At 41.5% G+C, this 20532-nt stretch overlaps 2 protein-coding genes across 12 annotated transcripts in view; one reads left to right on the top strand and one right to left on the bottom strand.

Moving 5' to 3' along the window:
• The window catches only part of SDCBP (syndecan binding protein), a 26770-nt gene extending 22158 nt beyond the window's left edge, over window positions 1-4612 (top strand). For both annotated transcript variants that reach the window (XM_064267721.1, XM_064267720.1), the window contains exons 7-9: window positions 1245-1416; window positions 2155-2246; window positions 3448-4612. In XM_064267721.1, coding sequence (XP_064123791.1) covers window positions 1245-1416; window positions 2155-2246; window positions 3448-3502 — 319 coding nt within the window. In that variant the 3' untranslated portion in view covers window positions 3503-4612. The remainder of the gene's footprint in view (window positions 1-1244; window positions 1417-2154; window positions 2247-3447) is intronic.
• Window positions 4425-20532, bottom strand: part of NSMAF (neutral sphingomyelinase activation associated factor) — a 72440-nt gene continuing 56332 nt past the window's right edge. For 8 of the 10 annotated variants that reach the window (XM_064267715.1, XM_064267716.1, XM_064267711.1 and 5 more), the window contains 11 exons: window positions 19731-19773; window positions 19256-19419; window positions 17728-17836; window positions 15785-15843; window positions 12579-12646; window positions 10285-10352; window positions 9734-9857; window positions 8056-8139; window positions 7680-7830; window positions 7158-7260; window positions 4425-7048 (listed from right to left, as the gene is read on the bottom strand). In XM_064267715.1, the coding sequence (XP_064123785.1) occupies window positions 6718-7048; window positions 7158-7260; window positions 7680-7830; window positions 8056-8139; window positions 9734-9857; window positions 10285-10352; window positions 12579-12646; window positions 15785-15843; window positions 17728-17836; window positions 19256-19419; window positions 19731-19773 (1304 nt within the window). In that variant the 3' untranslated portion in view covers window positions 4425-6717. The remainder of the gene's footprint in view (window positions 7049-7157; window positions 7261-7679; window positions 7831-8055; window positions 8140-9733; window positions 9858-10284; window positions 10353-12578; window positions 12647-15784; window positions 15844-17727; window positions 17837-19255; window positions 19420-19730; window positions 19774-20532) is intronic. The other 2 variants (XM_064267717.1, XM_010588313.3) reach the window with 1 other exon arrangement.

Below are 20532 nucleotides of genomic sequence, written 5' to 3' on the forward strand. Positions count from 1 at the left end.
CACAGGGGTGTGAGGGTCAGGGTCAGTGCAGAGCTGGCCTTTCAGGTGGTTATGAAGCTCTAGTTGTCAGGGTAGGCGAGTAGACCGTTTTATTTACCAGTTAGTGTTTATAACATTTAAACATTTAGCACATGATGTATGGGCCCCCATGAGCATGAAGGGTGACTCTCTGTCACATTGTTGTAATTAACTTCTGGGTGTCTGTTTTTTCTAAATTATACTTCTTTGTTATTCATCTTTGACAGTTTGCAGTGTTATCAAAATTTCTAATATGCAGTGAATGTTTTGTAGATGAATGTCATTTTTACTTTATATCTAAGCCAAACTTCAAAGAGTAATTCAGAACAGCAGGAAGGCAGAGCTGTTCTGAACTCTATAATGTAAACACAGGTTTATCATGAAACCCATGTTGTAACATGGTGGCAGCATTGTAGAGAAGTGAGCAAAATGTCCCCTGCCTGTCAGGTGTAGACGTCTGCTTTTTAGAGTAGAGGCTCCACTGTTCTGTCAGAATAGCTGTGTGCACTTTTCTTTCCAAAAGGGGCTTGAGGAACTTAAGTCATATTGCTTATGCAGTTATTGTTTAAAATACAGCCAAAAAAAAAAAATTACAATAAAATATATCAAAATCGAGGTATGAGACCATATTGATGCAGGTTTTAAATGAATAGTTAAGCTCCAAGAGATATTAAAGTTAGAAAGAATTCGTTGTGACATCGTCATTTTAGTTTGGAGCCTCATTCTCATGTTAAAATCCAGTGAATTCTGAGGAAAACATAGATGGCAAACTGCATGGAGAACTGTGTTCAGTCAAGCCTTTGATACCCCAAGACGGAAATCCTGGTTAGTAAGCCAGTTAAACCGTAATGAAGAGATTTTTTTTAAAACGATCCTTTACACAGATATTCTTTGAATATACAAGATCAGCGTTACAGTAAGTTGCTCTTATTTGAAACAGTTTATTATAACCAAGTATCTAGTATGGGGAAACCTTGGTGGCATAGTGATTAAGTGCTACAGCTGCTAACCAAAAGGTCACCAGTTCGAATCTACCAGGCGCTCCTTGGAAATTCTATGGGCAGTTCTGCTCTTTACTACAGGGTCGCTCTGAGTTGGAATCGACTCAGCGGCAACAAGTTTGGTTTGGTTTTTGGTATCTGGTATGTCAGAATTTTTGGTATATGAAGTCTATTAAAGTGTTTATCTTGGAATTAAGTTTTCAACAAACCCCACTGTGTTTACAGGCCCTTTGAACGGACTATTACCATGCATAAGGATAGTACTGGACATGTTGGTTTTGTCTTTAAAAACGGAAAAATAACATCCATAGTGAAAGACAGTTCTGCAGCCAGAAACGGTCTTCTCACCGAACATAACATCTGTGAAATTAATGGACAGAATGTTATTGGATTGAAGGTAAAGAACAGAGTGTGTGCCTTATTCTGCCGGTTTTATTTAGCAAATGCCTTTTTCTTTTGACTGTTTCAGCGGTGCTGTTTACATACTGATCTCCAAAGGAAAGAAACCTACTGGGGAGCTGGGAGGCGGGGCTCTGGCTCTGCCCCTCGCTAGCTGTGCTCTGGGCCAGTCACTGGCGTTCTGTTGGCTGTTATCTGGCATTATTGTTCGTACAAGGGGCTGGCCGAGATTTCTGAAGTCCCACCACTGGGGCACTGAAGATTTTGATGACATTCTGAATGACTGGTTGCCTTTTTTCAATCTAGGAATGCAGGAAATAAGTCATAGTTTCAGTTTACAATATCAGTAATTTGTTTTTATAGTTCCCCGCCCAAGTTCCTAAACAGGTCTGTCTTCAGGTCTAAAGTTTTAAATTAAGATCTGCTTATTTCACAAACTTTGGTTTCGAATACAGTTAACCGAAGGATATGGTAGTACTTTACGTGGGGAAAATTATTTAATCTTAAGTAATGAAAAGATTCTTTTTGGCTAATACATTCAACTCAGTTTACTTAGCAATTTAGTTTCTGGGTGTACAATCAACTGATTTAATCAACAGAATTAAACTTGGTAAAATAGAAAAATAGATAGCAAAACGTAAAAGACATACAATATATATTTCTTTTGCACGAATAGCAGTTTTCTATTTGGATTAAGTAAAGTCTCAGTAGAATTAATTTTCATTGTTTTCAATAGGACTCTCAAATTGCAGACATACTGTCAACATCTGGGACTGTGGTTACTATTACGATCATGCCAGCTTTCATCTTTGAGCATGTTATTAAACGGTAAGAAGACAGCTGAACTTGTTTATGGCTCTGGGGCTTTAGCACTGTGCTGTCATCTGATTTCCAAACCTTCAACTCTTTAACCTAAGGAACAACCCTGGTGTACTTAGAAATTCATGAAATGAATTATTTAAATCAGAGAAACGGGTAAGGATGACCACGCATAACTTCCCAAGTATAGAGTAAAATTCATCATACAGTGCCTCAATTTTGACACTTCCTGGTGGCACAGTGGTTAAAAGCTTGGCTACAGACAAAATGGTCGGCAGTTCAAATCCACCAGTTGCTCCTTGAAAACCCTATGGGGCAGCTCTGCATGGTCCTGTCAGGTCACTACAAGTCGGAATTGACTTGATGGCAATGGGTTTGGTTTTTTTGGTTTAATAGAAAAAAAGTGTACAAGCAGAAAGTAGAGGCGGTCATGCTTTCAGCTTTCAGTCAAATTGATGCAGATGCTCGTACTTCATGATAGAGAATTCTTGTCTAGAGGAAGTTAGGAGGAGCGATTTCTATTTCTTCAGCATCTGAGGAGGCAGTAAATGTGTGGGGTGTGCGGGGTGTGGTGCTAGTATCTGTTCTCAGGAACCGAGGATCAGAGAGCCAAGTGAGGAAAACAGAAAAGGGCTGGCTGCAAGGCAAATCCTGGCTTCTGTCATACCTGTTCCTGCCAAGCCAGCTTGGGGTCCCGCTGTCAGAATAGCTCTCTTGCATGGGAAGTAAGATAACTCTTGCAATGAAATTTCAAGTAGGTGTTTTGGCTTCTGGGTAACATAAAGCTAGCTACTCTTAAAACTACTGCTGGGACCAGTCGTTCCAGAGCTCTCTTTTTATAACAGGGCCCTTCCCAACTCCTCACAGCCTTGTGTAATGATTTCCTTCCTTTCCTCCCTCCCCCTCACTCTTTTACAACCATCACCACCTTTAAATATTAAAGGGCATATTTGTATCCTGTCCAACTACTCTAGCCAAGGTGCAAGAACAGAAGTATGTCTCTGGTATAGTCTTTCACACCAGGTGTCTGCAAACAACTAGCTTAACCAAGACTTAGATCTGAGCTCATTAAAAAGACACCCCGCCCCCCAAATCTCCCTTGCTGTTAATAGGTACTAAATTTGAATCGAAGTTTTCTTGGACTAACACAACATTTTTGGGGAAAAACAAAACAAAACCTTAGTATGTAATAAAAATGACTCTCTTGTAGGATGGCACCAAGCATTATGAAAAGCCTGATGGATCACACCATTCCTGAGGTTTAAAAGTCAGGTCATAACGGAAACCTAGCCGCACGTCTGCAGTCAGCTTCTCCGGCAACTCTGTATTACGCACATGAAGCTTCCAGGAGCCACCAAGCACATGCTGCATGAGGAGCTACCTTTCTCCCTCACGTATGGCTGGGAACCTTACCCTCTTGACCTGTATCTGTTCACACTTCAAGATAGTTGTAGCCTTATCATGGTTTTACAGATGTGAAACTTTCAAAAGATGTACTGACTTTCATAGACTAGTTTAATTACTGGAAGCTTGATGCTTCTACAAGCCATCATGATTAAGATGACTGATACAGGCTTAGCTTTGTGTTAGAACCAGTCACATTTATTCAAGATACGGAGTAGTGCTGTTCATATTACTTTATTTCTATGGTATATATGCATTGTTAATGTGTTGCTATATTACATGTAGAATGATGGCCTCTGGTAGTTTTTTTAGTCGTGTGAGTGTGTGTTAAACACCAGTTAACACTGGTTTCATTCCATGTAAGCATTACAGTGTATGTAGACTGCAGAGGACGGTGATGATTATCATTAGGTTTTAACTACCTTCACTCAATATGCTTGAACTATCGCCTTAACCATAAGCATCTAGAATAAAAGCCAAAATATAATTATTGCTGCCTTTCTAAAATCCAAAATGTTGTTCCATATTGAGCTGAAATGTACACTAACCCAGAACAGTTTAATGGTTCTTAAGAGCTCTTGCATAGCTTAGTTGTATTTGAGATTTTCTAGTAAAATTGCATAATGGAAACTTTTCTAAAAGTTAATGGTATCACTTTCTGAGAAATGATATATATTTAATGTAAAATCTTATACTAAACAGGATAAACTTTGGACCCCTTTTGTTGCATTCGTAGATTAAATGAGATAATACCCGATTTTGGCATCACACCTAATTTTGACATTATTATTATTTTTTTTTTTATAATCGAGCTACTTTGGAATCATCTTAGAACGTCTCTGGTAATTTGTTCCATTTCCTGACTTCGCCCTGCCAACAAAATGGCGCTAACACTTTATCCTGATACTTTGTTTTATGCCTATTCTATTCTAATTAAATATGTATAAATAAAGTAAAATTTCAGACTGTTACTTCATCATTGAAAAGCTCTCATTGGTTTTCACCAAACTTGTGCATGACTTTGGAAATAGGGAAGTGAAATTCACCTTGGTCCTGTAGGGAGTCATCTCCCAAAGCAGCTAGCTAGCACTGAGGTGCACTGTGGAAAGCCCTCGGTGTCGTGTTGGCAGTACCAGATGTGAGCTGCAGACTGAAGGGCACAAGAACTAAAGGGCCAACAAAGCTGGTCACACCAGGGCTGTGCAGACCGTGCACCAGGGGGTACTGAGGCCACACTAGAGACCACGTCATGTTTAATGGCATTTAGAACTAGAAAACTACTGCCCTGGCGTGACTCGAGTTCTTTCCCTTATGCCATACTACCTACCCGATACTTAGGAACATACAGTGTTTTTAAAGTGTATGGAAAAATTAAATCCCATAACTGCTGTGGTTCAGATGTTGACTTTAAGAGGATATCAGAACTCTTGCTTTATAGCTGAGCTTGTCTAATTTAAAAAGGCAAAACACAGCATTTCCCAGTTTAATTATCTACTCTGCTATCTAGATTTGGGTGTGAAGATAGTTCTAAAAGTCTGAGAACTACATTAGTGTCACTAAGTAGGATTTTCTAGAACAGATCAATACTGTGAATCTTAGAAGCTACTAGTCTTTGTAGTAAGTCATTCAGGTAAGAAAATGAAAACTGCTTTTATTACATAAAAATAATTTTAATATCGTAGAAAAGATGAACATTTAATAGCTATAATGAAATACAAACCACTCCTATACACAGTAAACTTAGAATCTGGGTACAGCAGGTTATAGAAAGTAGCCATTCCTTGAAAACACACCCAAAACCCATGGGTAGCAATTATGGTAGATCAGGAAGACAAACAGAGTGGCTCGACTGGCAAACGGAGCTGCACACGCTCCTGGGAAAGTCTAAACCGTCCAGTGCTTTGTGATGGTTTCCCCAGTTTAGCCTCTCTGAGCTGTTGTCACTCAGAGCATCCTGCTGGGGCGACCGTCTGCCTTACAACCCATGTCATGTTTTCTCCCAAATACTGCTGTATCTTTATCCGCCTCAGAAGATGGCAACTAATGACTTCAGTGAAGTCATGATTTTAGAAAGTTTAAAACCACAAATTTTCCATGCGGTAAAACTTCTGATGACCGTCATTGCATGTTCACCGGTTCATTTAAAAGTTTGGTTTAAAAAGACATTAAATGGAATTCAGCTTATCCAGGAGAGGAAAAGGCACTTAATACTGCAGTTTCCAGAACATAAGCTGTCTGTCGTCCCCTCCCGTGATGATGCTGCTGCACTGCTCGTTCATCCATATACAGGTCACAGCACCTGAGAGAAAAACACATCGCTTCAGCAGTAAGGTGACCAGAGAGCCAGCCCCCAAAGACGTAGCTTCCAATTCATTTACCCAAAAAGTGAAGTCCCACCTCGTCTGGTTCTCGTCCTATAATAAAATCTTTGTATAAAAAAATAATAGCTATAAAGAACTTGTGAGGAAGGAATAAGAAACCATTTAAGTATACATCTAAAGCCGAAACAGCTGGGAATTATGGGTCCAGAACAGAATGCAAACACATCCCCTGACAACACGCGTGTGATATGGCGAAGTCAGGAGGCAGAAGGGCAACCGGCCACAGCATGCGGGTTCACCTTACTTTTCCACTGGAAGGGGTCAAATGTTATTGACGAAAAAAGGCACAGATACGTAATTTTTTAAGGTATAACGTAAAGAAATAATATAACCATCCAAAGCAGAGTGATACAGGAAAGGGAATAAAAGTGGGAAGTCAACAGGTACCGGAGAATACTAGGAGAATTAAAACGAAATCTTCCAAATGATGGAGAGCAAAGCATGTAATGTCAGCAAACACGATACAGTGACTCTTAAGAGACACCACTCAGTGTGAAAAGCAAGGGCAGAACAATTGTTATACTTTATATATTCTACACACCCCCCCTCCGCAGTAAGAGGACACACACATAGGACGGACGCATGAACTAAACATCCTGGAAGGTAGAAGGCAAGTCGGGGGACGACTGACTAATTTACTAATTTTGATTTGTTTTTGTTTTAACTATATCCATGTATTATATATATTTTTTTTTTTAAATACTGTTACAACTTTTACTATGGTTTTTAATCCTCCATCTGGAAGTTAATGTAAAGACTTCCTTTTGGGAGTCAAATGTCTGTCTACATAAGTCCTGCTTCACTGCAGTGCTGATCACCTTGGCTGCCCCAACGCTGACACCGAGGAGAGAACATGGGCCTGTGATGATGTTACCTGACGGAAGAGGGAGGTTGAGACAAATGCCTAATTGCTTACCTGTGTGGCCCTGAATCCTCTCACTGAGTTTTGCTCCAAGGAGGTCCCAAACAAGCAGTTCACCAGACTGACTTCCGGATAAAACTGAATTTCCATCCCAGATAAAGCACCTGCAAGACCGATTCAGAAATAATCCTTTCACCATGAAGAAAGAGGGGCACAGCATCGGCCACACGAGCATATCTATAAACGTCTGCAGGGGGACTCAAGGCAATGTACCTCTGCGGCTCTTCTGAAGGCAGGGACGAGATGAGCATCCCAGTCTGCACGTCTATGACGTTAAGGCGACCGTCTTCTCCTGTGCTGAGGACATGACGGCTGTCTAACATGGAAAACATGCACAATACAGGCAAGAGCTTTGGGAAGCTGTTTTCAGTTATTCTGAGATTTTATTTCTAAACCCAGTGGCTTAATCTCCACTTGCACTGTCCTTGAGCTCCTTGTACTAAACCAGTGACTTGACATGCTTCTGTTTCCAAGACACGGGGATGGCACTTTGGTATGCATTCAGCTACATCTTATAAATTTCTCTAGTGAGTTAGGAATGATATCCACTAATGCTTTTCTGCTAGGTACAAATGCCACAAGTACAATGTGTTTTGGGAACGAAGCACCTTCAGCTACAGGCAAAATGTCTTTAATCAGCAAACAGTGGTTTTCTTTTTAAATTTGTATTGTTTACTTCAAAACAACATTTCCAATTCACCCGGTATCATTTGCATTAAAATGGCTACTACATACCTGGGCTAAAAGCAGCATCACACACAGTCCCTGAATGGCACGGTATCTGGTGCAACATGGTGGCAGCAGTGAGGTCCCAAATACTCACTGTGCCTTCTTTGGTGCCTGAAACCAACAGTGTGCTCGCAGCATTTAAACTGATTGTATCTACCTAAGGAAGAAAGCACACTGATGAGTGCTCTATTCAGAAATACAGTCATTAGCTATGTTGCTGTTACGTGCTGGCGAGTCAAATCCAAGGAGCCAACTCAAAGAACTGAGATTTAGTTTATATCTCCTTCAATAATCAAAACAAAGCGAAAGATGAAGGAATATATACACACAAGCAAAACCAAGCAACCCCCATCCGCCCCACCCGGCCTTTGCCCCTACTTACACCGACATCATGCTCCAGTTCAGCAAGCAGATGAAAGCGCTGTCTTCTGGTGCTGGGTGTCTCTGCAGGAATGGCAGACCATACCTAGGATGGACATATTGCAGGTCTGTCTGCTTTCTAAAACCTTTTCATGAATTTTTATAACAGTGGTCTCATACAGTATTTGTCCATTTGTGGTTGACTTATGTCATTCAGCGTAATGCCCTCTAGCTTCAACCATGTTGTGAGATGTTTAGCAGATTAACATAAAAGCATTGGCCAACTTCCATCTAACATAGTTGTTCATCAAATTAAACTGAATAATGCTCCCAGCACCTTCTCCACAATGCTTGGGCTTGTATTTCCACCAGCCTTGTGCTCACCTAGAGTTGACTGCTCATACCCAAATCTGTTTGAATCGGTTGCACTTCCTATTATAAATTCCGTGATTTACATATTGTGTGAATTAAGGACATACAGAAACCCTGGTGGCATAGTGGTTGAGTTCAACTGCTAACCAAAAGGTCGGCAGTTTGAATCCACCAGGCACTCCTCGGAAACCCTATAGGGCAGTTCTACTCTGTCCTATAGGGTTGCTATGAGTCAGTATAGACTCCACGGCAATGGGTTTGGGTTTTTTTTTTTTTTTTTTTTTTGGTTTTAAGGAAATGTGGGTACAAAAGTGTGGTACCAAAAAAAAAAAAAAAACATTGCTGTCGAGTTGATCCCAACTCATAGTGACCCTATAGGGCAGAGTAGAACTGCCCCATAAAGTTTCCAAGGACTGCCCGGTGGATTTGAACTGCCAACCCTTTGGTTAGCAGCCTTAGCACCACCAAGGTTTCCAAAAGTGTGGTAGTCTCTATTAATGCTTTAAGAAGACTCAAAAAGGCAAGTCACACAAAAAAAAATTAGGTAAAGGCCAAAAAAACTCTGCGAGAATTTTGGCCAAGGGGAAGATTCTGAAATACTCCTACTAAAGAATTCTAAGGATTTAAGGTTCTTGCTTTCTTTTATATAAATGAAAACTGAAAACCAAAGATGATGAATATGGTGTGGTTTATGCAAGAAGTTATGCAAAATTCCAAACAAAAGACTGACCAAGGTACTATATCAAAAGAAAGGTGAATGAATATACATGCATGTTAAAATTAAATACCTGGTAAGTATTTTTAACAGTTCCTCACTTTAAGGTGTAATTTTCTGATGAACTGACCAACTACTAGTCCCAATCACAACAGATAAAGACGGGGTTTTACTGTACATTTCTTTACAACTCAGCTATCACATGAATACTAGATAATTCAACTCCCAGCTGAACACACGGCACAAAATTCATGGTAACTTCCTATTGTATCAAGAAGTGCATAAATTAACAAAGACACAAACAATAACATTTAATATCCTTACACAGCACTCGGAGCCCTGGTGGCACAGTGGTTAAGAGTTCAGCTGCTAACCGAAAGGTTGGCAGTTTGAATCCACCAGCCACTCCTTGGAAACCCTATGGGGCAGTTCTACAGGGTCACTATGAGTCAGGATCAACTCAACAGCAATGGGTTTGGTTTTTTTTGCGGAGGGGGGGTTATATATCACTGACACTGTGAAAAATAGTGAAATGATTGAACACATTAACAGGTTGGGGCATGGTTTACAGTATTTCTATTATCTAAACATTCGAAGTTAAAAATTTACCAACCTTCACTGTAGAGTCCCATGATGCAGAATACAGCCTGTTGTCATGCCAACAGATCTTACTCACAGCATCATCATGTCCCATTAATGTATCCTGGTGTCTTCCAAATGCTATGGAATAAAAATAGCTACAATAAAAGACAGTGAGAACTATTAGAACAGGAGTCAAGCCTAACTGTAAGACATGATCAAGAAACATGACACTGTTTAGTTCTGGAGTTATTAAGACCCACTAGACTTAGAAAGTACTTATTCTCATGTGATTAAACCAAAGTATTCGAATTTGAATTTAAAACTAGAACTTTTCAGATTTTGGCTTATCTGTGCTTTCACTTCAATTTAAAACTTAGAGAAAATTAGAGTCCAATTGAAGAAATTATTAGGTTCAAATAATCCAATGCCAATCTAATGGTAACAATGCCCATATTAATGTTTGTTTCCTTTAGAAAACAACCCAGTATCCAGCCAGTGGAAGACTGTCCTTGAATGCCAGGTACCCACAAAGGTAGCTCCAATGCCTGTGGACTGACGAAGGAGCATCTCACAGATACGTACACGTTATTATCCCACGAAGAACTTATGACAGTGGCATCTCCTGGTAACAGCAAACAAGATGACAGAGCCTGAAACACAAATAAGTCAACATTAATAACTTACAATAATTAATAAATCCCTAATATGGTAAAACGATCTCATAAGCTTCTAAAAAAATCAATGCTCAAATTCTCTTTATATTGGCTTTCCTCATATTTATCTGGGTTTTCTCAGCTGGCTAAATTCCAGGTGCCAGTCCGTCCTGACGACCACTGCAGTGAGCAGGGCCAGGGCTCATGTGGACAGCTTGCTTCAGTGCCCCCGCGACTGACCCTGGCTGCCTGTTCTCAACAGACCTGCCGTTGAACCTGAGCACCATGAAACAAAATGAAGCTGAGACACTGAGCAGTTTATTTCCACATTAGAGACTGTGACGGGGGCAACTGAAGACACAGAATCATAACTGATGCTGGCTGCTTGTCCTGAGATGGATAGCTGTCAAGACTTCCTTAGTGTTTCTCATTAGAGCTGCTTTTAAATCCATGTGACATTAGACGCAAAGAACAGGAATCTAGGAATCAGGATCCTCAGGTTTTTTTCCAGAGACCATTGTGGACTTATTCCTCTAATGCCCGTTGGTGAATGGCCCCATTTTCCCATGGCAATACTGTAAAAGCTGTGTTGGAATTGGATACTGTGGTGTGAGGATGGGGTGAAAATGGGATTTGGATTTTTTCTAATCAGTTTTAGAGATTGTTTTACTAAAGACATCTGGCATTTGTGAAACTGATTCTCTTACATGGGGGTCCCAAAGATTGCAAAGAATGTCAAAGTACGTCAAGTTTATTACCCATCTAGCCCAATGACTCTCAGGGGCTCTGGACGGTCCTAACTACCCTGGGTGGATGGGTTCTATCAAAACTGCCATGGGCTCTGGACGGCCCTAACTACCCTGGGTGTGTGAGTTCTACCAACACTGCCATGGGCTCTGGACGGTCCTAACTACCCTGGGTGGATGAGTTCTACCAACACTGCCGTGGGCTCTGGATGGCCCTAACTACCCTGGGTGGATGAGTTCTACCAACACTGCCATGGGCTCTGGACGGTCCTAACTACCCTGGGTGGATGAGTTCTACCAACACTGCCATGGCTCTGGATTGCCCTAACTACCCTGGATGGATGGGTTCTATCAACACTGCCATGGGCTCTGGACGGTCCTAACTACCCTCGGTGGATGGGTTCTATCAAAACTGCCATGGGCTCTGGACGGCCCTAACTACCCTGGGTGGATGAGTTCTACCAACACTGCCATGGGCTCTGGACAGCCCTAACTACCCTGGGTAGATGGGTTCTATCAACACTGCCATGGGCTCTGGACGGTCCTAACTACCCTCGGTGGATGGGTTCTGTCAAAACTGCCATGGGCTCTGGACGGCCCTAACTACCCTGGGTGTGTGAGTTCTACCAACACTGCCATGGGCTCTGGACGGCCTTAACTACCCTGGGTGGATGGGTTCTATCAAAACTGCCATGGGCTCTGGACAGCCCTAACTACCCTGGGTGGATGGGTTCTATCAACACTGCCATGGGCTCTGGACGGTCCTAACTACCCTGGGTGGATGAATTCTATCAACACCATGGAGTAAATCTTTGGCGGCGGGGGGTGGGGGAATAATTCTTAGGAATGAAAATATCCTCTCTGGATTACAAAATTACATGAGTAAGGAAAGCTTCCAAAATTCTTTAAGTCATTTCAAAATCTTTTGGATGATTTACATTACCAATGTCTTTTTTCAGAAGAGTTGGTTTGCTAGTATCAGGTAACCTGACCCTATAGGGCAGGGCAGAGCTGCCCCATAGGGTTTCCCAGGTTGTACTCTTTACAGGAGCAGATCACCAGGTCTTTTCTGCACCAGAGCCACTGGTGGATTTGAACCACCAACCTTCTGGGTAACAGCTGAGACTTTAACCATTGGCCACCAGGACCAACTCAGAAATGTATGCATTATTTAGTAGAACATAAACATCTGGTCTGACAGTTCAAAAAAGGAAAGATTTATCAAGGAGAATTTTACTGGGCAGCTCTTCAAATTGTTTAGGCTAAAAATGAAATCACAATAGATGAGAAAGGGGCAATCTGAAAAAATAATTAAACTGAATTCAGAAGTCATCTAAGTAAGGTAGTCTGTAGATACCACACAGAAATAAACTCAAAATAATTGTTGGGAGAAATATCATTACATGTATATGTACGTATAAAACAAACTATTACATGAATATCTATAATAACATTGGTAAGATTAAAACGAACTCACCATATTCGAAAATGATATACTTCGTTGTAGCATTTTAGATTCTTTAGAAAACATCTTCAAGGTGGAATCTAATTTAATAATGGGAAAGCAAACATAAGATTTCCTAAGCATCACATATGACAAGAGAACAGCTCTCCTTCCTGTTCCTGTGGCCAACGGACAGCACAGTCCCAGGAGAACTTGAGAACAAGCTGGCTCACTGATCTCAGGCCTCAGCCAACATCAGCCCAGTGTCAACATGGTGTCATGCTGACATTTTAGCATGAGTGAAGGCAGAGTTAAGCCTAATAACTCATATAAACTAAAAGTTAAAGAATGAAATAGCAATTTTAATATTAACTATAATAACAAAAGCAAAAAAAAAAAAAAGATTTTGGCAATTTAAATTTTCCTTCTAATGAATAGCATGATTATGGTATAATACTGTTGTACTGAATTAGCATTTACAGAAAAGAACTGCTAGCTTTCTAAATAATAATAAAATACAGATTAAAAGGTCTAAATTCTTAATTTCTTTGGCTGTCAGAAGCTTTAAGTGTACCAGAACCTCTTAAAAACCATGATTCACAAATTACAATACTCTAATATGCTTCAAATGCCTCATATCTGAAGTTTGTAACATTTCCCAAACTGTAAACATATAACACAATAAATTTAAGAATGAGCTTTTCAAATAATTTTTTTTGTTTACTACAACTTACTATTTCAATCTCATTTTAGCAAAACCAACACACGGTAGCCTTAGAATCTATAAACATGAGCCTAAATAAAGACATTCTCTGGCATTACCCTGAAAACAAAAGACAACCAAGCACTCTATGCCCTCAACTTTTCTCTGAGGAGTATTAATGCTGATATTCTCCCCAACCTTGCTTTTGATTCTTAAGAATGCCCTTTCCATTAGGCAATTCTGACTATTTGGTTCAATGTCTGATTTTCTCATTAATTTGGGGCATCCTGATCATAGTGCAGAAGGCCGTGAGACAGACACAAGTGTGTCAAGATACTCTTCTCAAGACCAAATGTTCCCTCCCTGTTGTCGTCAGCTCCAATTCATGGCAACCTTACGTATAATAGAACGACCACCGTCCAGTCCCGTGCCATCTTCGTGATCACTGGTATATGTCTGAATCCACTGTTGAGGTTATTGTGTCAGTCCACCTCATTGAGGGTTCCCCCTGTTTCTGCATAAGGAGCCCTGGTGGCACAGTGGTTAAGCACTCAGCTGCTAGCTGAATGGTCAACAGTTCAAACTCACTAGCCGTACCATGTGAGAAAGATGTGGCCGTCTGCTTCAGTCAAGATTACAGTCTTGGGAACCCCATGGGGCAGTTCTACTCTGTCCTATAGGATTGCTATAAGTTGGAATTGATTCAATGGCAACAGATTTAGTTTTCATTTTGTTATTTCTATGGGGGACCCTTTTCAACCATGATGTCCTTTTCTAACAGTTCATCTTTCCAAAGTAAGCAAGCCCAAGTCTTACCATCCCTGCTTCTAAGGAGAATTCTGACTATTTCTTCTAATACTGATTTGTTCATTCTTTTGGTAGGCCACAGTATGTTCAATATTCTTTGCCAAGAACACAATTCAAATTCATCAGTTTGTCTTGTTTTCCTTTTTCACTGCCCAGCTTTTGTATGCATATGAGGTGATTGAAAAGATCATGGCTTGAGTCAGGTAATAATGTCCAACAATATTGTAAAAGCAAATCTAATAGGTAGCGGGTCCCCGTGAAGGCCTACATACCTACACATATACTGAACATTTGAGGAAGAAATGTAACTTTGGGGTGACAATAGCAATAGACCTAAGGCAGTGGTATAAATTACTAAAATTTAAAAGTGAGAAGAAACAAGCTTTTGACTTTAAAAAAAAAAAAATCTCTCCCCTTTATTTGGCAGATCCACAAAGAAGCAATGTAATGCTTAGTAAGCCTCTGGGTTTTGAAACCTTGATGCTCATAAAACTCATGATTTACAAGGCCATACAAGTACAATGAGCTGAGGACTGAACAAACCACATCAGACAAATCCATTTTAGAACACAAGTTTTGCTTAAAATTGAAACGTTTCGTCCTGTGTTATAATATTGGCAAACTCAGAAGGTAGAAATCCTGGCAAGGCAAGGGACTGCTTACTTCTATTAGAAGCATAATATGGGTAACCCCAGCTGGCCCACTGGTGTACACACTGCATGTTAAGTTCTTTTTGTTTAACTATACAATCGTTTTTCTACGCTTTGTGGAAAACTCTGTTTTATGAAATCTGAGGTAGTATTTGCAGGAAAAAGATACGAAGTGTTATAGAGAATAAGCCACGATAATGGCAACTTTGAGTAGTAACTGATTTAGCAGGGAGTGACTAGTTGGATAGCACCATTTCTTACCTTAATGAATGAAAACAGCATTTCCTACAATAAAGACTAAAGAACTAGCAACCTCATTAAAAAACAGGCAGCTACTAGCTTTATCAAAACTAGTTTTCTTATGACCTGAGCAGGACAGCTAAGGTAACATCCTTTTCATCTTTACACCCTGAAGCGTCTACCAGAGCCCTGAGCATAAGGAGGGCAAGGCACGTTTAACAATCACGTATTGCACAGACCGCCAGGGAAAGCGATGGTATAGACGGTAAGGCATGCTTTTTGCTTAGTCCTTTTTTAAGACCAAGACAGTTAAAAACTCTAATGTGTCATTAAAATATAGTTACAAGTCACACCAACTAAGCATTTCAGGGATTTTTCACAATTTGTAAAATGTACAGCCATATTAACAAAGCATGGATTAGATTCTGAGCTAAATCCGACAGTACACATATCTCAAGAAATACACACCGAGGGACGAAACTGGAAAACTTAAGAGCAAACCGGCATTTGCACTTGCTGCCAGGCGCCGGGTCCCTGCCCGCCACAGGAGCCGCTCACTGCTGACCTTGCCCGTGATGTGGCCCTCCCACGTGAGGCGAGGCCAACAGGCTGCTTCCGCACTGTAACTAATGTTTTAGGAAACCTCATCAGCAACAGCAAGGCATTTCATTTTCGCTGTCAGCAAACTACAACAAAATTTATGTAAGATTCCTACGTTAACTGCTCTAAATGTGTGTTCTGTGGAGGCAGCTCATACGAGCAGACTCTTTAACCGGGAGTTAACAAACCTGGCTCCTTTATGATTCTGGATAAACAGCTTTTCAGAAAGGAAAACATACCTTGGGACGTGGTAAAGACTGATGAGCCATTGCAAGAGACCGCTATTCCAGTTACTGCCCTGTTTAAAAGCAAAGAGTTTTATAAATGACTATTGACCACGTACTACGACACAACCATGAACTATGCCACATGTACTAAAGTCATTGACTAATTTTACCAAGTTTCTTTAATGTGTCCTTCACGGCTTGTCTGTTGGCTCTGTCCCAGCATACACCTGCCATTACCAAATCATCTCTTGGGAACTTCTCATTTCGATCTGGCAAACTTCTGTGTCTAGAAGACACTCCCACTCCTGGCTCACCTAGCTTCCACATTCAACGTGTAACCTATTTCTGACGGCTGGAAAAGTAGCAGTCATTCTCCTTCAATTCCACCTTATTGAGCCAGGACCAAAATCACTGAAACTCTTCTTTACAGTAACCTCACTGCTTCATTACTGAATCTACGTTCCCTAGAGTTAGGGACTGAATTGTTCCGCCCCAAAATATGTGCTGGAATACTAAACCCTATACCTGTGGATGTAACTCCATTTGAGGATAGAGTTTTGTTATGCTAATAAAACATCAGGATAGGGCGTGTCTTAATCCCATCACCTTTCAAATGTATTTAAAAAAAAAAAGGCAGATTAGGGACAGGAGAAAGGAAGCACAGATGGGGAAAACAGATGCCACCACAGGTGAAGATCTGTGAGATTGTCAGGAACCAAGAACAGAAGCTTGAGAAGAGACAAGGATCTTCCCCCAGAGCAGACAGAAAGCCTTCCCCTAGAGCCAGTGCCCTGAATTTGGACTTTTAGCCTCCTAAACTGTGAGAAAATAAATTTCTGTTTGTTAAAGCCACCCACTTGTGCATTTCTGCTACGGCAGCACTAGATAACTGAGACATCTAGCATATGTTCAAAATCACGCAGTGTCTGCTTCTAGCGTGTCCTCTTTAAAGGTTTGTTTTTTCACCGCCTTGGACTGGAAGATTGCTTTCTACTTGCTATTTAGAGGAGCTGAGAAAAGAACAGCCATCGTTATAATGAATCAGGAGGTACTACCTATTTTCAGGAAACCCTGGTGGTATAATGGTTAAGTGCTACGGTTGCTAACCAAAGGGTCAGCAGTTCAAATCTGCCAGGCGATCCTTGGAAACTCTATGGGGCAATTCTACTCTGTCCTATAGGGTCGCTATGAGTCGGAATTGACTAGATGGCATTGGGTATTCTGGGTACCTATTTTCAGGAGGCTGTACTCTGATTTGGAACTACTGACCTAAATGAGACACGCACGTCCAGGCCCACCACGGCCAATGGTGCACATATTGTGAACACATCAGCCGTGCTCTCTGTGGCCATGGAGCAGAACAGGTCAAGGTTCTGCACCTGGGCTTTCTCATTTATGACAGGATGGCTCCGGCTAGCTCGAGTGCTTCTCACAAGGAACACACACATATTCCCTCTGGGTCCAACAGCAAGCCAATGTCTTTGAAGTATTGGTACTATTTTTAAAATTAATGTGCACTTTCTTAAAATTAATGTTTTCTACCCATGTTTGCTCTCTTTTTTATTTAATGATGCATTTCCCCTCTAAATTTGAGTAAATTCAACCCTGCAGGAAGATGTAGCACGTTCCTCCTATAGGTTCCCTATCAAAGACCTCAAGGGTCCATGAGAGGCACAAAACTGTGCAAGGTCTGCAGACCGCGCCTCGTGCTCTAAGAGGGACAGGCTTTAGGAAGGACAGCATGGTGGGTAAAGCAAGCCACCTTTGCCAAACCTGCACCTGCCACATCCCCCTCGGGTGGCAAATCACGCAGACATTCTAGGGAGGTTTAACAACCATGAGGACATTGAAAGAGAGCTTTCCCCCTGACTCGGCTGAAAAAACTTTAACTCCCAGCTGACACCCCAACTCTTCAAGGACAATCGGCGACAAGGCGAGGCCGGCAATGCTCTTACTCTCTGTGGATCTTATACTGCTCGTGTAACTGCAGCTTGGTGATGTTCGTCCAGGCAAGGGTTTTGCTTTCTTCGGTCAGGTCTTCAAAGGACTCTTCACCTGCAGACACTACATGAAGTCGTTGCTGAGTGAGTCAGCTATCTTCCTGACAGACAGCAAGCATCTGATGCACAATGTTTTCTATTGAAGTCAAACAACCAAGAAAACAAAGTGCCCGCCAAAACTCTGCTTTGGAATATACCTGTCAGAGAGCTCCAAGTTAGTTAGAGAAAAACACTAAGGTGTATAGTCTAAATAAAATAAAGGACGTGAGGAGAAAGGTAAGAATGTACTTTTCAGTACTGTCTTTTTATACTTTTACCAGTGTCTGCAAAGTTTTTACCTGGCCCATAACTTATGAACTTGAGGCAATACAAGGCTGAGCCTTGTCAGCAATCCTTGCAGAAACCTGGCTGTTCCCTAGGAACACGTGGTTTTGTTTTGGTGTTGAGGGGAAGGAGCTGTGATGAAATCAATGACCCCAAGCGCCGTCTAGACCTTCCTCTCGGGGCTCCAGCTCCAGGCTGGCTTCCATACTCTGCTTGCGTGAAGGCCTGGGAGGACAGCTGTCCTTTAGCACACTCACATGACACTGTTTATGGGGATGGTGACCAGGCACAGCACGGGTTTCAACTGCATCACAAGGTAACCCTATGGTCTTCATCACTTAGCCTTTTGGGGTATCATCTCCTAAAGAAGGACTCTGAGCCACTCTTGAGTCACATGACTCCAGTCCGCCATTCGTCCAGGCCTGAGTGAGGGTGCTCTGTTGTGTGTGCATCAGACAGACAGCAGGTGGAGCTGGAGACAGTGAGAAACAAGATGACTTTGCCCTCAAGGTTCTATACAGTGTCAGACGCCTTCTGGGAGCCTGAAGCTTGCGCCTGTCTTTTCTGGACTGTGAAACATGGACAACTGGATGAAGGGGAGTGTTTCTTCCTTTCCAAATACTTGGTGTGAGAACAGGGTCAAGTACGTTTGAGAACCTGGCACACAATAGCTATTCTGTGAATGTTTTTCAAATGATTAAATAAAGAAAACAGAACAGTCAGAGCTGAAGATTTGCTGATGGGTAAGGAAGAGGAGACTTGGGGACAGTGGGATCCCTCCCGGGAGGTCCCCTGGGGAGGGTTGTGGCCGTAAGCAGCTATGGCCGGGACTTTCCAACATGACATAGGGACTCGCTGAGAATCATACACCAGCATGGAAACCACAGAAAAGAAGGGAACCATATCGAGAAAATACCGTCAAATCTGACTTACTTCAATTACCAGAAAGTAAAAGCAATTCGATTTACTTTAAAGTCAGTAATTAAAATGACAGCAACAAAAATGGGTAACTGTTTTCGCCAGAGCTACAGTAAGACAGTAAACTCCATCATCCTAAGCGGCCCGCCAGCTCATGGTTTGGCCCATCTTCAGAGTCATCCTCACCAAAGAAGATAAGCAGAAGGCACCCGCCCACATCCACCTTCTTTACAACACTTACCTGGGGAATCGGCCATGGATGCGTTGTGACTGGATGTTTGAGACAAACTTTTCAACTTTGTGGTGATCCTTTGAGGATGCGGGGTCACAAACAGCTGCTTTGGCGTCTGCCCGAATTCCAAGATTTGGGTCAGCATGGCTACTTTCTCGTCAGGATCCTCGATGCTTCAGGACAGAGCACAAACCGCGTGGTGAGCCCACAGGGGACAGTGCCTGGGGTACATGTTTCCCAAACACCACAATCAGTGAGGGAGATGAACCTCAGATAAAAACAGCAACTATATGCCATGACTGTCTAAACCACATCACAAATCTTTAAATAACTTTCTGAGGTTCAGTAACTTACATAATGATGAAAGTAAGATAATTCACTGTAAAATTTCCATACCTTAATACTCTCAAATCTCTGCAGTAATCATTTAGAAAAAGAGGTATTTTGTAACTTAAGTAGAAACTCCTTATAGGCATGTAAGTACCTGTTCAAGTCTACGCCTCCTTCATAGGTTAGGGGATGAAACACTGAAGAGAGAGACATAAAACACTACTGAAGAGAGACATAAAAGCTATTCTTTCATTATAACATACTCTGCTCAGAAATTAAACAACTCAACAACTTTAAACTTCTTCTCAAAGACATTGATGTTTGCTTTGTACAACAGACTCCTATCCAGCTCCAGTGAGTAATGATTTGAATTATTACCTTTTACTGAACAAAATTCTGTCAGCTTTGACGACTGGTTATCTTGATATATTTCTCAGTCAGCATTCTTCTCTCCTTAGAAGAAGCGTGACTAATATGATTAGTTTTACCCTGCACAGCCCTGTGAGCAATCAGGTCTAGATTCCAGCTCATTTCTTTTTAGCAACACTGAGAAACTTGGACGCAGGTAAGAACTGAGCCTGAGGGGAAGCCTCCTACGAGCCTGAGGCTTGAGCCTGTCTTTTCGGACAACTGGATGAAGGTGCTTTCTTCCTGTTCAATTAAAGAGAAACCCTGCAGCCCTTCATTGGAATTGAGGTCACTGTTGTATCATATTTTGATTGAGTTTTAATTGAAATTATTGACCAGGATGAAGAACACACCTGAAATCAGAAGACTTTAGAAAAAGACATACAAGCTCTTGGAATCATGGTGAGGTAGGCGTTCTTTAGCTAAGAGCATTTCTTCCTCTGTTACTCATTGTCTAATCCACTGTCACTGAGCTGTAGGCACTGTTTTCTCGTATAAAATGCTGCTGCTGAAGAAATAAGCTGGATAGCTCGAGCCTACCACTTTTG

The sequence above is a fragment of the Loxodonta africana genome, chromosome 14 (assembly GCF_030014295.1).
Source record: "Loxodonta africana isolate mLoxAfr1 chromosome 14, mLoxAfr1.hap2, whole genome shotgun sequence".
In the NCBI taxonomy this organism is placed as follows: Eukaryota; Metazoa; Chordata; class Mammalia; order Proboscidea; family Elephantidae; genus Loxodonta; species Loxodonta africana.